The sequence below is a fragment of the Hypanus sabinus genome, chromosome 21 (assembly GCF_030144855.1).
Source record: "Hypanus sabinus isolate sHypSab1 chromosome 21, sHypSab1.hap1, whole genome shotgun sequence".
Lineage (NCBI taxonomy): Eukaryota > Metazoa > Chordata > Chondrichthyes > Myliobatiformes > Dasyatidae > Hypanus > Hypanus sabinus.
Window position 1 is genome coordinate 55,226,765 of NC_082726.1, and position 13,810 is coordinate 55,240,574.

Consider the following 13,810-nt stretch of genomic DNA (forward strand, 5'->3'; position numbering starts at 1 on the left):
CGGGTGTGGAATGGATGAGCAGTTTCAAGTTCCTCGGTGTCATATTCCCTGGGGATCTATCCTGGGCCCAACATACTGCTGCACTTACAAAGAAGGCACAAAAGCAGCTATACTTCATTAGGAGTTGGAGGAGAATTGCCATGTCACCAAAGTCACTCTCAAATTTCTACAGATGTACCTCGGAGAGCATTCTAACTGGCTGCATCACTGTCTGGTCACCTTACAGGATTGGAAAAAACTGCAGGAAGTTGTAAACTCAGCCCACACCATCATGCGCACCAGCCTCCCAACATCCAGGACACCTTCAAAAAGGAGACATTCATTATTAAGGACCCCCATCACTCAGGACATGCCCTGTTCTCATTTCTACCATCAAAGAGGCAGTATAGGAGCCTGAAGACACGCACTCAACTTTTTGTGAATAACTTCTTCCCCTCCACCATCAGATTTCTGAATGTATAATACACCCATGAATATTGCCTCAGTATTACTATATTATTTTTATATACAGTGTAATTTATAGTTATTATTATGTATTGCCGCAAAACAACAAATTTCATGAAATACACCAGTGATATTAACCTGATTCTGATTGTAGCATGATAACTGTTACATAATAAGAACATAAGAAATAGGAGCAGGAGTAGGCCATCCGGCCCATCGAGCCTGCCCCATCATTCAATAAGATCATGGCTGATCTGTCCTTAAACTCAGCTCCATCTACCTACCTTTTCCCCATAACCCTTAATTCCCTTACTAAGTAAAAACCTATCTAACTGTATCTTAAATATATTTAGTGAAGAAGCCTCAACTGCTTCCCTGGGCAGAGAATTCCACAGATTCACCACTCTCTGGGAAAAACAGTTTCTCCTCATCTCCATCCTAAATCTTCTCCCCTGAATCTTGAAGCAATGTCCCCTACTTCAAGCCTCACCTACCAATGGAAACAACTTACCTACTTCTATTTTATCTATCCCTTTCAAAATTTTGTATGTTTCTATAAGATCCCCTCTCATTCTTCTGAACTCCAGAGAGTATAGTCCCAGGCGACTCAATCTCTCCTCATAGGTTAACCCCTTCATCCCTGGAATCAACCTGGTGAACCTCCTCTGCACTGCCTCCAAAGTCACTATATCTTTCCTCAAGTATGGAGACCAGAACTGCACATAGTACTCCAGGTGCGGCCACGCCAGTACCCTGTATAGTTTCAGCATTACCTTCCTGCTCTTGAATTCAATCCCTCTAGCAACTCCGTTTGTCTTGTTAATAACCTGTTGTACTTGTAAGCCAACCTTTTGTGATTCATGAACAAGCACTCCCAAGTCCCTCTGCATAACAGCTGTTCCTGAACCTGCAGAACTAAGGGTTCTGTACCTCCTGCTCAATCGTAGTAGTGAGAAGAGGGCATGACCTAGATGGTGGGGTTCTTTGATACTAGATGTTATTTTCGTGTGGCAGTACTCCATGGAAATGTGCTCAATCGTGGGGAGAGCTTTGCCTGTGGTGGACTGGGCTGCATCCACCACTTTCTGTAGCTTTTTAGTCTGTTCCTGGGTACAGGCGTTTCCATACCTGGGCATGATGCAACCAATTAGGACACTCCCTCTGTGCATGTATAGAAAGAGCCCATCTAAAATAATCCCATTTACTAGCACTTGGCCTGTGTCCCTCTAAATCTTTCCTGTTCATACACTTACCCAAATGTCTTCTAAATGTCATTATTGTACCCACCTCAACCACTTTTTCGAACAATGCATTGTCAGCTCTCTGGATTATAAATTCCACCCATATTCTCCACTGGATTTATTAGTGATAGCCTTACACTGAAGGGCTTTATTTCTGACCTGAGCACAGATGGGTAAATATATTCACCCTTTCTAGCCATTTCACCGTCTTGAAAACTTCTGACTTCTCTTTCCAGGAATGACAAACTCAGCTTCAAGTCACGTTTTTGAGCTCATTGCCATGGTTATACATACCCAGCGTGGAAGCACCATGAAAATTAGCTTTTAGCAGCAACAGCACAGTAAATTACAATCAGAAGATAAAGTAAAAATTAACATAAATTATACATGTGCAAAGATGAACAACTAAATATACATAAGGACACTAGTGCAAGTTGAGGGAAATGAAAAGCTCTTCCTGACAGGGAAAATCAGAATCAGGTTTATTATCACTGACATATGTCGTGAAATTAATTTTTTTGTGGCAGTACAGTGAAATACATAAAATAGACTAAATTATAACAAGAAATACATTAAATAAGTGGTGTAAAAAAGAGAGCAACAGAGATTTTAAAAATAGTGAGGTAGTATTCATGGATTTATTTTCCATTTGGTAATCTGATGGCAGAGGGGCAGAAACTGCACCTTGATAAATTATCCTTCATCGCAGAGGATTACATAAGAGATCTTTTTCCGTACTTTATTCAATGCAATTAGATCAACGTAGCAAACTGCACTGTGCACACATACCCCACGATAGCGTAGCTGTTAGTCCGATGTTATTACAGTACAGAGCGCCGGAAGTCGAAGTTCATCTTCTCTTTGTACGTTCCCCTGATGAATATGCGGATTTCCGTTGCCTACTCTGATTTCCTCTTGGCTTCCAAAGTCATATGGGTTAGGGTTAGTAAATTGTGGACGTGCTATATTGGCATTAGAAACAGCAACAGCTGCTCTCAGGCGTGATAGTTTTTGACACAAATGATGCACTTCACTATACGTTTAGATGTACTTGTGAAACATAAGTTAACCTTCAAAATCTTAACCTTTAATTTGGAAAATCGGCAATGCTACAACCAACTGAGGAGGATAAAGAGAGATTGGAATGTTACGTATACCTGCGTGATGGTTGATAATTTTTCTTTCAGTAAGACCTTCTCTTGGTCTTGCCTATTGGCCTGGGATTTGGTGTTTAGCAGCTCCACATGGAGATCAGCCAGCTGGTCATCAAAACCTTCTCGCCCTCTCAGTGCTCGTTCTAACTCCAGGGTCAGATGTTGGACACATTTGTGTAATTCCAGCTTCTCCTGCAGAATTTAGCCATTTGACATCTTGCTCAGCCATAATGCTCAAAGTTCAAAATAAATTTATTACCAAAGCACCTATATGTTACCATATACTACTTGAGATTCACTTTCTTAGAGGCATTTACAGAAAGAAGTAAATATAATAGAATCTATGAAAATAAACAAAGATCAACGAAGGCTCCCCTCTTATCCCTTCTCTTCTCCTCACCTGCCTGTCACCTCCCTCTGGTGTCCCTTCTCCTTCCCTTTCTTCCAAGGTCCAGTCTATCACATTGCTTCTACTTCTGATCTTTACCTTTCCACCTATCAACTCCCAGCTTCTCGCTCATTCCCTCCCTCCCCTACATATGCACCTACCTTTTCCCTCACCTGGTCACACCTATCCCTTTGCACTCCTCCCTTCCCCCTCCACCATCTTATTCTGGCTTCTTCTTTCTTCCTTTCCAGTTCAGATGAAGGATCTTGGCCTGACATGTCGACTGTTTATTCCTTTCCATAGATGCTGCTTGACCTGCTGAGTTCCTGCAGCATTTTGTGACATTACTCTGACAAACAACCAACGAGCAAAAGAAGACAAACGGTGCAGAAAAATCTAATACTGAGAACATAAGTGGTCCAGAGCCCTTGAAAGTGAGTCTGTAGGTTCAGAGTTGTGGAGAGTGAAATTGTCCAGACTGGGTCAAGAGCCTGATGGTTGCTATGTCACATGCACAAGTACAGTGAGGTACAGGTACAATGAAAAGCTATCTTGCAGCAGCATCAAAGGCACATTGCTAAGACAAAACACAAAGGATGAATTATACACAAGTTATACAAGACAATAAAGAGAAAAATATTGTACGGAAACTGTATTAGTGCAAGAAAATTGACACACCTTGTTAACATAATACTACATACCCATTTCTTTTGAACGATACTAAGACAATGGCATTGTAGTAGTCGACAGGATTAAATTACAGAAATGTTAGTACATAGCCAAAACCGAGGCAAGTGACAAACCTGGTGAACAGTTGGGTAGGCCTACAAAGCACAGAACAGACTACATTCCAAATAAGCATTAACCAATGTATTTATCTTTGAGGACAAAATTGGTGGAACAAGGGTTAAAAGTCAGTAGAGGTAAGTAACTATTATTTCCTTACAGTGGGATGTGTATTGCGGAGTTGAGAATCTGTATGAGAATCAATATTTTTGCTAATAAATATCACTGAGTTGAACTTGAGTGTGCAGTGCGCAGTTTTCAAGTTTGCACGAATCTTTGAAGATGTATTGATCTGTGAGGCAAAGTCCCTTGAGATCAGTGAGATGTAGGTAGGCGACAGGTGAAATTTACTGCAATTTGATAGGAAAAATGAGAAAAAGCAATGTAAACATGAAGATATGATCCTAAATATGAGAACAGTGAGGTCAAAATTACATACAGGATCCAGGGCTTTTTCAACTAGAGTGGAAAACCAAAGCATGGGAGTTGTAATTAATTAACAGTAATGAACAGTGGTTTGATGACAATTTGAGGTTGTGTTCAGTTCTGAACACAACTTTTTACAAAATGTTGAGAGAATGGAGAAGAGGTTTACCAAAATGATTCCAGGGATGAGGTACTTTAGTAATGTGGATATACACTGGAGAAGTTCTGATTGGTCTTCTTGGAATAGTTGAGGCTCTGATTTAAGATCATGAAAGACAGACACAGAATAAATAACAGAACCGTTTCCACTGGCAGAATAAGAAAAGGTGACTAGCAAAGTAACCTTCCACAGTCCCCAATAGACCACCACACTTTCCATGACAAAGCTTTTACTTTACCTCCTGACCAAGACCATTTTCAGACCATTTATATAAGTGAATTTTCATCTATCGTTTGATTCTTTTCCAATGGTTTACACTTTCTGCTCACCAACCTGTCAAAATTCTTCCCATGTCTCATTGGAGAAGGATGTTAGAGCTAGTCTGCAATACAGAAATGCAAATTTGCTCTATACATTGTTTTGCAACATTATGGTGGCCTAATGGTTGTCAGTACTGAGATTTATTTTTAATTCCAAATTTATTTAGTTACTTGGCACACGGGTGAATCTGCAGATGCTGGAAATAAATAAAAACACAAAATAGATAGGGATGGGGGTAAGGGGGGGCAGCGGTATCAAAGCAGGTCTGTCAGTTGGATGTTCATGCCAGCAGGTACCTATCTATTATTTTAGTCTGGTTCTCTTTCTCTCTCTTTTCCCCCCTCACTATAATATAATCTCCCCACCAGCCCTACTTTTCTTTCCCTTAATTCTCCACCTTCCCCTTAGCCCATTTCCCTTCAGCCTAACACTTCCCAGCTCTCTACTTCATCCCTCGCCCCACTTCTTATCCCCCCTCGACCATCCCATGTTACTTCACTCCTGATGAAGGATTTCGGCCCGAAACGTCGTCACTACCTCCTCTCATAGATGCTGTCTGGCCTGCTGAGTTCTGCCAGCATTTTGTGTTTTTATTTAGTTACTTGAATTTTTTTCCCCCAATTCCCGAATTGCAATGGGATTTGAACTCAGCTGCAGAATTCTGCAATGACAATATTTCACAAGCAACACAAAAAAGGCACTGCAGGAGCTCAGCAGGTTAGGCAGCATTCGTGGAGGGAAATGGCTGAAACCCTGTATCTGATCTTCTCCAATTTCTACAATCAGATGCCATCATCATCAGCACCTTCTGCTTATCACAACCCAGTTTCTGAAACCATTCCCAATCTGCCCCCTCCCTCATGTGCCTATCATCCCCACTCACCTGGATGCATCTATTGGCATCTAGTTCAGGGGTTCCCAATCAGGGGTGCATAGACCCCTTGATTAATGGTAAGCCTCACTGGCATTAAAAAAAAGTTGGGTACCCTTGAGCTAGTTGGTGATAGATATCTAGTTAGTTCTGCTTTCCTGCCCTATCCTCATGACCTGTGCCTCATTAGCTTCTGGTTCCCAACCTCTTTCCCTTTTCCCCATTGTCCATGGTCCTCTCTTATCAAATTCTTTCTTCTTTGCCCCTTCACCTATTACCTCCCAACTCTTCACATCATCGTTCCCCCTCACCTGGTCTCACCTGTCACCAGCCAGCTTGTACTCCTTCCTAGTCTGGCTTCTGTCCCCTTGCCTTCCAGTCACAATGAAGGGTCTCAGCCTGAAATGTCACCTGTTAATTTCTTTCCATAGATGCTGCCTGACCTACTGAATTCCTCCAGCATTATGTATGTGTTGCTCAAGATTTATAGTAACTGTGGAATCTCTTGTGTCATGTTCTATCCCTTTCCTGTATCATATTTTAAAATAAAGAGTCAAGTCAAAATGTCTCAACCCAAAACACCAACTGTTCATTCTCCTTCATAGATGCTGCCTGACCTGCTGAGCTCCTATGGTACTTTGTGTGATGTTCAGTTCCAGATTCCAACATCTGCAGTCTCTCATGTCTCCATATTATTGTACCCACTTGTGCCACTAGATGGAGTCTCATGCCTCCACAGATCATCACCTTCCTCCCATAGACCCCTCTGGTTTCCTACAGATAACACTGCGGGAATATTCAGCAATTTGCATTAATGTCAAAAGGATTATCACAAACACAGTGATCCATATTCCAAAAGCCCAAGTTTACAAGCCAATTAAAGTACCTCAAGCAGATTTTGGGGAGATAAATTAATTTTGATTCTTGTAACATTAATAGTGGAAACTAGGTAGCCAGATAATACAGGTTTAATGTAACGCCTACAAAGTGCTCTGGGAACTCAGCAGGTCGGGCAGCATCTATGGAGGGGAATAGTCAGGGTTTCGAGCCACCTCTGCTGCCATGAAGAAGCACTCTCAGGCTGGTGGAGCAACACCTCATACGCAGTCTGATTATCTTCCAAACAGATGGTAGGAACATTGATTTCTCTAACTTCAGTAATTTCCTCCCCCCTCTTTTTCCATTCCTCATTCTGGCTCCCTTCTTACCCCTTTTTTCCCCTCAACTGCCTATCACCTCTCTTTGATGGTCCCCCTCCTTCCCTTTCTCCCATGGTCCACTCACTCTCTTCTCCTACCAGATTACTTCTTCTTCAGCAATCTACTTCTTCCACCTATCACCTCCCAACTTCTTACTTCATCTTCCCCCCCCCCCAACCCTCACCCACCTTCCCCCTCATCTGGTTTCACCTATTTCCTGCCAATTTGTACTCTTTCCCCTCCCCCAATCTTCTTATTCTGGGTTCTTCCCCCTTTCCTTCCCAGTCCAGATAAAGGACCTTCACCTGTAACATTAACAGTTTATTCCTCTCAGTAGGTGCTGCCTGACCTGCTGAATTCCTCCAGCATTTGGTGTGTATTGCTCTGGATTTCCAGCATCTGCAGAGTCCTTTGGGTTACAGATTTAGTGTACCAGGCAAACTGGTCCTTAGCCCACTGGAAGTGATGATTCGACTGGTGGTAAAGGCAGCAAACTGCATATTTCATCAGCTGTAGCACTGAATTTTGGTTTTAATTTAGAGATACAGCACCTTCCAGCCCAATGAGCTTGATTTGCCCAATTACACCCATGAGACCAATTAACCTACTAACCTGCACATCTTTGGAATGTGGGAGGAAACCAGAGCACCTGGAGGAAATGTGGGCGGTCACAGGGTGGAGGTTTAAACTCCTTACAGACAGCAGTGGGGAGTGAACCTGGCTCTGTAAAGCATTATGCTGACCTCAAGGCAGAATAGAATAGTCAGGAAATCATGTTTCAGCCGTATTAGGATCAATGTGTGACTTTCTGCTTGACACACTACAGGAAGGATGTAGAGGCTTTGAAGAAGGAGCAGAAGAGGGAGTACACCAGGATATGGACACAAGAGACAGCAGAAACTGGAATCTGGATTTAAAAAAAACAACTGCTGGAGGAACTCAGAGGGTCAGACAGAATCTGTGTAAGCAAACGAATAGCCAACAGATCCTGGTGCAGGATCTCCAACCAAAATGTCGACTGCCACTGTGCCTCCTTGTGAATGCAACATCAAGGTGAGATCTTGTTTGAGAGATGTAGAGACTGGCAGAACTTCTGGGGTATCAGCAGATCTGCTAGCGGTTTACTCCTGAACTCAGTTCAATAATATGAACATTTTATGCATCACAGTCCTGACTAGACACCAGATTGCGAGCGGGAGAGATTTTTTAAGTGGGCAGTGGCACTCGGCACATTTAGCATGCCACAGTCCCCAAAGAGACACCATATTGCGTCAGAGGGAGAGAGAGTTTAAAAGGCGTGAGGAGGGGCAGTTGGCACATTTTTGCATACCACAGTTCCCAAGGAAACAGTGGACTGAGCAAAATTAGGCATTTGTTAAGATACAATAAAAAGTTTTATGCAAAGCGGCTATTGTGGGAGTGGGCCAGTGTTGGAGTCGGGGAGTTGAGGTTTTGGCTTATTGAAGCTTCAGTGAGAAGAGGCATATGCTATAGGTAGATTTTCTTTTCCATTATTTATTCTTTCTTTCTTATTGCACACTTAGAGCCGTGGGGATACCTGGCCAGATAGTGAAATGCTCCTCTTGAGGGATGTGAGAAGGCAGGAAGACTTCCAGTGTCCCTGACGAGTGGGAAAGGGGATAGGCAGTCAGTGCAGCATACCCCTGTGGCCATTTCCCCCAACAACTTGTATTCCACTTTCGATACTGTTGAGGGCGGGGGGGGGACAGTGACCTAGCAGAGGAAAGCCAGGGAAAAGAGGTCAGAAGGAAAGCAGGGAGAAGAGGTGAGCTGTACTGATAGGGGATTCATTGGTTAGGGGAACAGAAAGGAGATTCTGTGGATGAGAATGAGATCCCCAGATAGTTTGTTGCCTCCTGGGTGCTAGGGTCAGGGGAATCTCTTATCAAGTCCACAGCATTCTAAACTAGTAGATGAGCAGTTAGAGATCATGATCCACATTGATACCAATGACATGGGTAGGAAGAGTAATGAGGTCCTGCAAAGTGACTTCAGGGAGTTAGGTGTTAAGTTATAGAATAGAACCTCCAGGGTTGTGATCTCAGGATTGCTATCTGTGCCACGTGTTAGTGAGGCCAGAAAAAGGAAGATCATACAGTTTCACATGTGGCTAAGGAATTGGTGCAGAAATGACAGCTTCAGATTTTTGGATTGTTGTGCACTATTCCAAGGAAGGTGGGACCTGTTCAGAAGAGACAGTTTGGACCTGAACTGGAGGGGGACTAATATCACAGTGGGGAAGTTTGCTAGTACTGCATGGGGGTGGGGGCTGATGGTGGCTTAAACCAGAGAGGCTGAAGGATGGAAACCAGAGTGCCAGCACAGTTAGTGGAGTGGTTGTGGAGAAAGATGTTATAAAATGGCAGGAATCAAAAGGTTGAGCACTGTGGGACTAATACTCTGAGCTGTGTTTATTTCAATGCATAGAGTATTGTAGGAAAGGCGGATGAGCCTAGGGCATGGATCAGCATGTGAAACTATGATTTTGTAGCCATTACTGAGAATGGGCTGCAGAGGGGGGCAGGACTGGCTGCTCAGTGTTCTAGGATTCTGTTGTTTTAGATGCGATGGAGCGGGAGAGATTAAAAGGGGAGGGTTGACATTACCAGTCAGGGAAAGTGTCACAGTAGTGCTCAGTCAGGACAGACTAGAGAGCTTGTCTTGTGAGGCTTTATGGGGAGAAATGAGGAATAAGAAGGGTATGACCACGTTTAATTATATTATAGACCACTTAATAATCTGTGAGATTTAGAGGAACCAATGTGCAGAGATTACAGATTGTTGCAAGAAATGTAAGGTTGTGTTAATAGGTCATTTTAACTTTCTACATCTTAACTGGGGTTCATATATTGTAAAAGGTTTGGATGCGAAATAGTTTGTTAAATGTGTTCAGGAAAGTTTCCTTAGTCAGTACAGAGAAATCCCATCTAGAGAGCGTGCAGTACTAGATCTCCTACTAGGGAATGAGACAGGACAGGTGACTGAAGTTTGTGTAGGGCAGCACTTTGCACCTAGTGATCATAATGCCATTAGTTTCAAAGTAATTATGGAAAAGGATAGGTCTGGTCCTTTGATTGAGGTTCTAAAATGGAGAAAGGCCAATTTTGATGGTATCAGAAAGGATCTGACAAGTGTAGATTAGAACAGGTTGTATTTTGGTGAAGATGTACTTGGCAGGTGAGAGGCCCTCAAAAGTGAAATTTTGAGAGTACAGAGCAACACACACAAAATACTGGAGGTACTCAGCAGGCCAGGCAGCATCTATGGAAAGAGTACAGTCAACGTTTTAGGCCGAAATCCCTCAGCAGGACCCAAAACATCGACTGTACTCTTTTCCATAGATGGCTGCCGGGCCTGTTGAGTTCCTCCAGCATTTTGTGTGTGTTGCTCGGATTTCCAGCATCTGCAGATTTTCTCTAGTTTATGTGAGTTTGTAAATTCCTGTTGGAATAAAAGGCAAGGATAACAGGTTTATGGATCCTGGTTCTCAAGAGATATTGAAACTATGGTTAAGAAAATAAGGAGGTGCATAGCGGGTACAGGCAGGAACAAATGAGATACTTGAGACATATCAGAAACGCAAGAAAACACTTCAGAAGAAAGTCAGAAGGACTAAAACAAGTCATGGTGAAAGAAAATTCTGAGAGTTTCTACAGATATATTAAAAACACAAGGATAGCAAGGGACAAAATTGGCCCTCTGGAGGAAAAGAGGAGTAATCTTTGTGTGAAGCCAAAAGAGATGGGAGAGATCTTAAATGGATTTTTTGCATGTGTATTTACTCGGGAGATGGACGCAGAGTCTATAGAAGTGACAGAAGGCAGCTTTGAGGTCATTGTCCCTATACAGATTACAGAGGGTTGATGTGTTTGCTGACATTAGGAAATTAGAGTGGATAAATCCCCAGAGCCTGACAATGTGTTCCCTTGGAGCCTTTGAGAGGTTAGTGCAGAAATTGCAGAGGCCCTTGCAGAGATATTTAAAACACCCTTAGCCATGGGCGTGTTGCCAGAGGATTCGAGGATAACTAATGTTGTTCCATTATTTAAGAAAGGCTCTAAGAATAAGCTAGGAAAATATAGGCTGGTGAGCCTGATGTCACTACTGGGAAAATTATTGCAAGGTTTTCTGAAGGACCAGTTGTATAAGTATTTGGATAGACAGGTTCTGATTAGGGCTAGTCAACATCGCTTTGTGCTAGTTCTTTGTGTCTCACCAATCGAGGAAGTGACCAGGAAAGGTAATGAAAACAAAGCAGTGGATGTTGTCCACATGTACTTTAGCAAGGTATTTGACAAGGTCCTGCATGGGAGGTTGGCCAAGATGGTTCAGTCACTTGGCAATCAAGATGATGTAGTAAATTGGATTAGACTTTGGTTTCACAGAAGAAGCCAGAGAGTGGTGTAGATTGTTGCCTCTCTGACTGGAGGCCTGTGACTAGTGGTGTGTTGCAGGGACTGGTGCAAGTCCTTTGTTGTTAGCCTTCAGTGTCAACAATCTGGATAACGTGTTAAACAGGATCAGCAAATTTGCAGATAACACTAAGAATGGGGGTGTCGTGGGCAGCAAGGAAGACCATCAAAGTTTGTAGAGGGATCTGGACCAGCTGGAAAAATGAGCTGAAAAATCGCAGATGGAATTTAATGCAGACAAGTGTTGCACCGTGGGAGGACCAACCAGGGTAGGTCTTACATGTTGAGTGGTAGTGCACTGAGGAGTGTGGTAGGACAAAGGGATCTAGTAATACTGATACATAATTCCTTGACAGTGTCATCACAGATAGATAGGGTCACAAGGAAAGTTTTTGGCATATTGGCCTTCATAACTCAATGTATTGATTACAGGAGTTGGGATGTTATGTTGAAGTTGTATAAAACAGTGGAGAGGCCTAATTTGGAGTATTGTGTCCAGCTTTGGTCACCTACCTACAGGAAAGATGGAAGTAAAATTGAAAGACTGCGGAAAAAATTTACAAGGATGTTGCTGGGACTGGAGGACCTGAGATAAGGTTAAATGAAAGGTTGAATATATAAGGAACTTACCCATTAGAACATAGAAGGTGGAGTAAAGATTTGTTAGAGGTATACAAAATTTTGAGGGGTATAGATAGTGTTAATGAAGCAGGCTTATTCCTCTGAGGTTGGGTGAGACTACAACTAGAGATCATGAGTTAAGGGTGGAAGGCAAAATGTTTAAGGGGAACATGACATGGATCTTCACTTAGAGAGTACTGAGAGCATGCACAAGCAGCCAGCACAAGTGGTGGATGTGGGGTCAATTTCAACATTTAAGAGAAATTTTGATAGGTCCAGGAATGAGAAGGGTATGGGGAGGGTTATGGTTTGAGTGCAGGTCAATGGGACTAGGCAGATTAATGGTTCAACATGGACCAGATGGGGCATAGGGGCTTTTTTCTGTGCTGTAGTGTTCTATGAGTCTATGGCTCTAAATTCTGGGGAAGAAATGTCACCCAACTAGAGGGCTCACCTGGAAAAAACGATCCTTGTCCGCTACCACATCTTCTAATTTTGTCTTCAAATTAGTGACAGACTCTTCCAATCTCTCCATTTTGGCAGCAAGCAGGTCTCTCGCCTACAAACACAGATGAATGAGGGTTAGGAAAAGAAGCAAAACATTCCAAAATCAATTGTCTTCACTTTTACATTGGACCCCTTTATAATCACATTAAATCACCCCTAAGCTACCTTTTTTTGTTATTTATTCAGCTGCAGGATGTAGGCATTGCCAGCTAAGCCAGCATTAGCTGAGAAGGTGGTGATGAGCTGCCTTCTTGAACAGCTGCAGACCCTGAGGTGTAGGAACACCCACAGTGCTGTTAGGGAGGTAATTCCATGACTTTGACAATAAAGGAAAGGCGATACGTTTCCAAGTCAGGATGGTGAGTGGCTTGGAGGGGGAATTCCAACTGGTGGTGTTCCCAGGTACCTGCTGTTCTCGTCCTCCTAGATGGTAGTGGTTGTTGGTCTGGAAGGTGCTGCCTTAGGAACTTTGGTGTGTTGTTGCAGTGCATCTTGTAAATAGTACACACTGTTGCACTGTCTGTCGATGGTGAAGGGATTGGATGCTTGTGGAAGGGAACCTTTAGAGAAACAAGCTGCTCTAATCTGTGTCAAGTTACTTTTCAACTTAACAACTTCCCTCACTACCAAATAAAACTGGCACATCCGATTCTCTGGGCAAAATGGCCAAATTCTGCTCCTACGTCTTACACCTGACGTGGTCCCTGGCATTAAACAGAAACCAGTAGGGAAATTCCTTGAGCTACAAAAGTTCCTTGAAAATTGAGAACATTTGACAGAAAACTTGATAAGAGAGATGGGGTTCAGACAGTTGCTAGGGGGTGGGAGACTGGTGTTGGGTGGTGTAATGTTGAATTAAGTTCCTGGGTCTGGCAAGTGAGACAGGAAACGTACTGACTTCGAATGGGTATATTAATCATTGATTTACAAACAATAAAACTTCGTCCAAACATTCATGTTTCCCAAGTTACAGACACTACAAAGCAGAATACTCAACAAAGACACTTAGTTAAAAGTGAGAACAGAGTGTACCTTCTCAATGGTCTTACCTTAAACGAAGGAAGAAGAGAACAAGCCCTTCCACGTGCTTTTTTATAAACACAGGATATTTAAAACTGGACGCCAGGCAGTTACCTAATATGAAAAGCAGCTGCAGCTTCTAAGCAAACCAATTACATCGGAAGCAACTTTTGACAATCAGAATAAGGCATGCCTCCACAGGACAGGTGAGATGGGGATTTCCGTAACAAGAAGCCAGG

At 42.8% G+C, this 13,810-nt stretch overlaps 1 protein-coding gene across 10 annotated transcripts in view; it reads right to left on the reverse strand.

Moving 5' to 3' along the window:
* Window positions 1-13,810, reverse strand: part of LOC132379061 (myosin-8-like) — a 142,780-nt gene that overhangs the window by 87,689 nt on the left and 41,281 nt on the right. For 9 of the 10 annotated variants that reach the window (XM_059946574.1, XM_059946571.1, XM_059946569.1 and 6 more), the window contains 2 exons: window positions 12,499-12,603; window positions 2,843-3,031 (listed from right to left, as the gene is read on the reverse strand). In XM_059946574.1, coding sequence (XP_059802557.1) covers window positions 2,843-3,031; window positions 12,499-12,603 — 294 coding nt within the window. The remainder of the gene's footprint in view (window positions 1-2,842; window positions 3,032-12,498; window positions 12,604-13,810) is intronic. The other variant, XM_059946573.1, reaches the window with a different exon arrangement.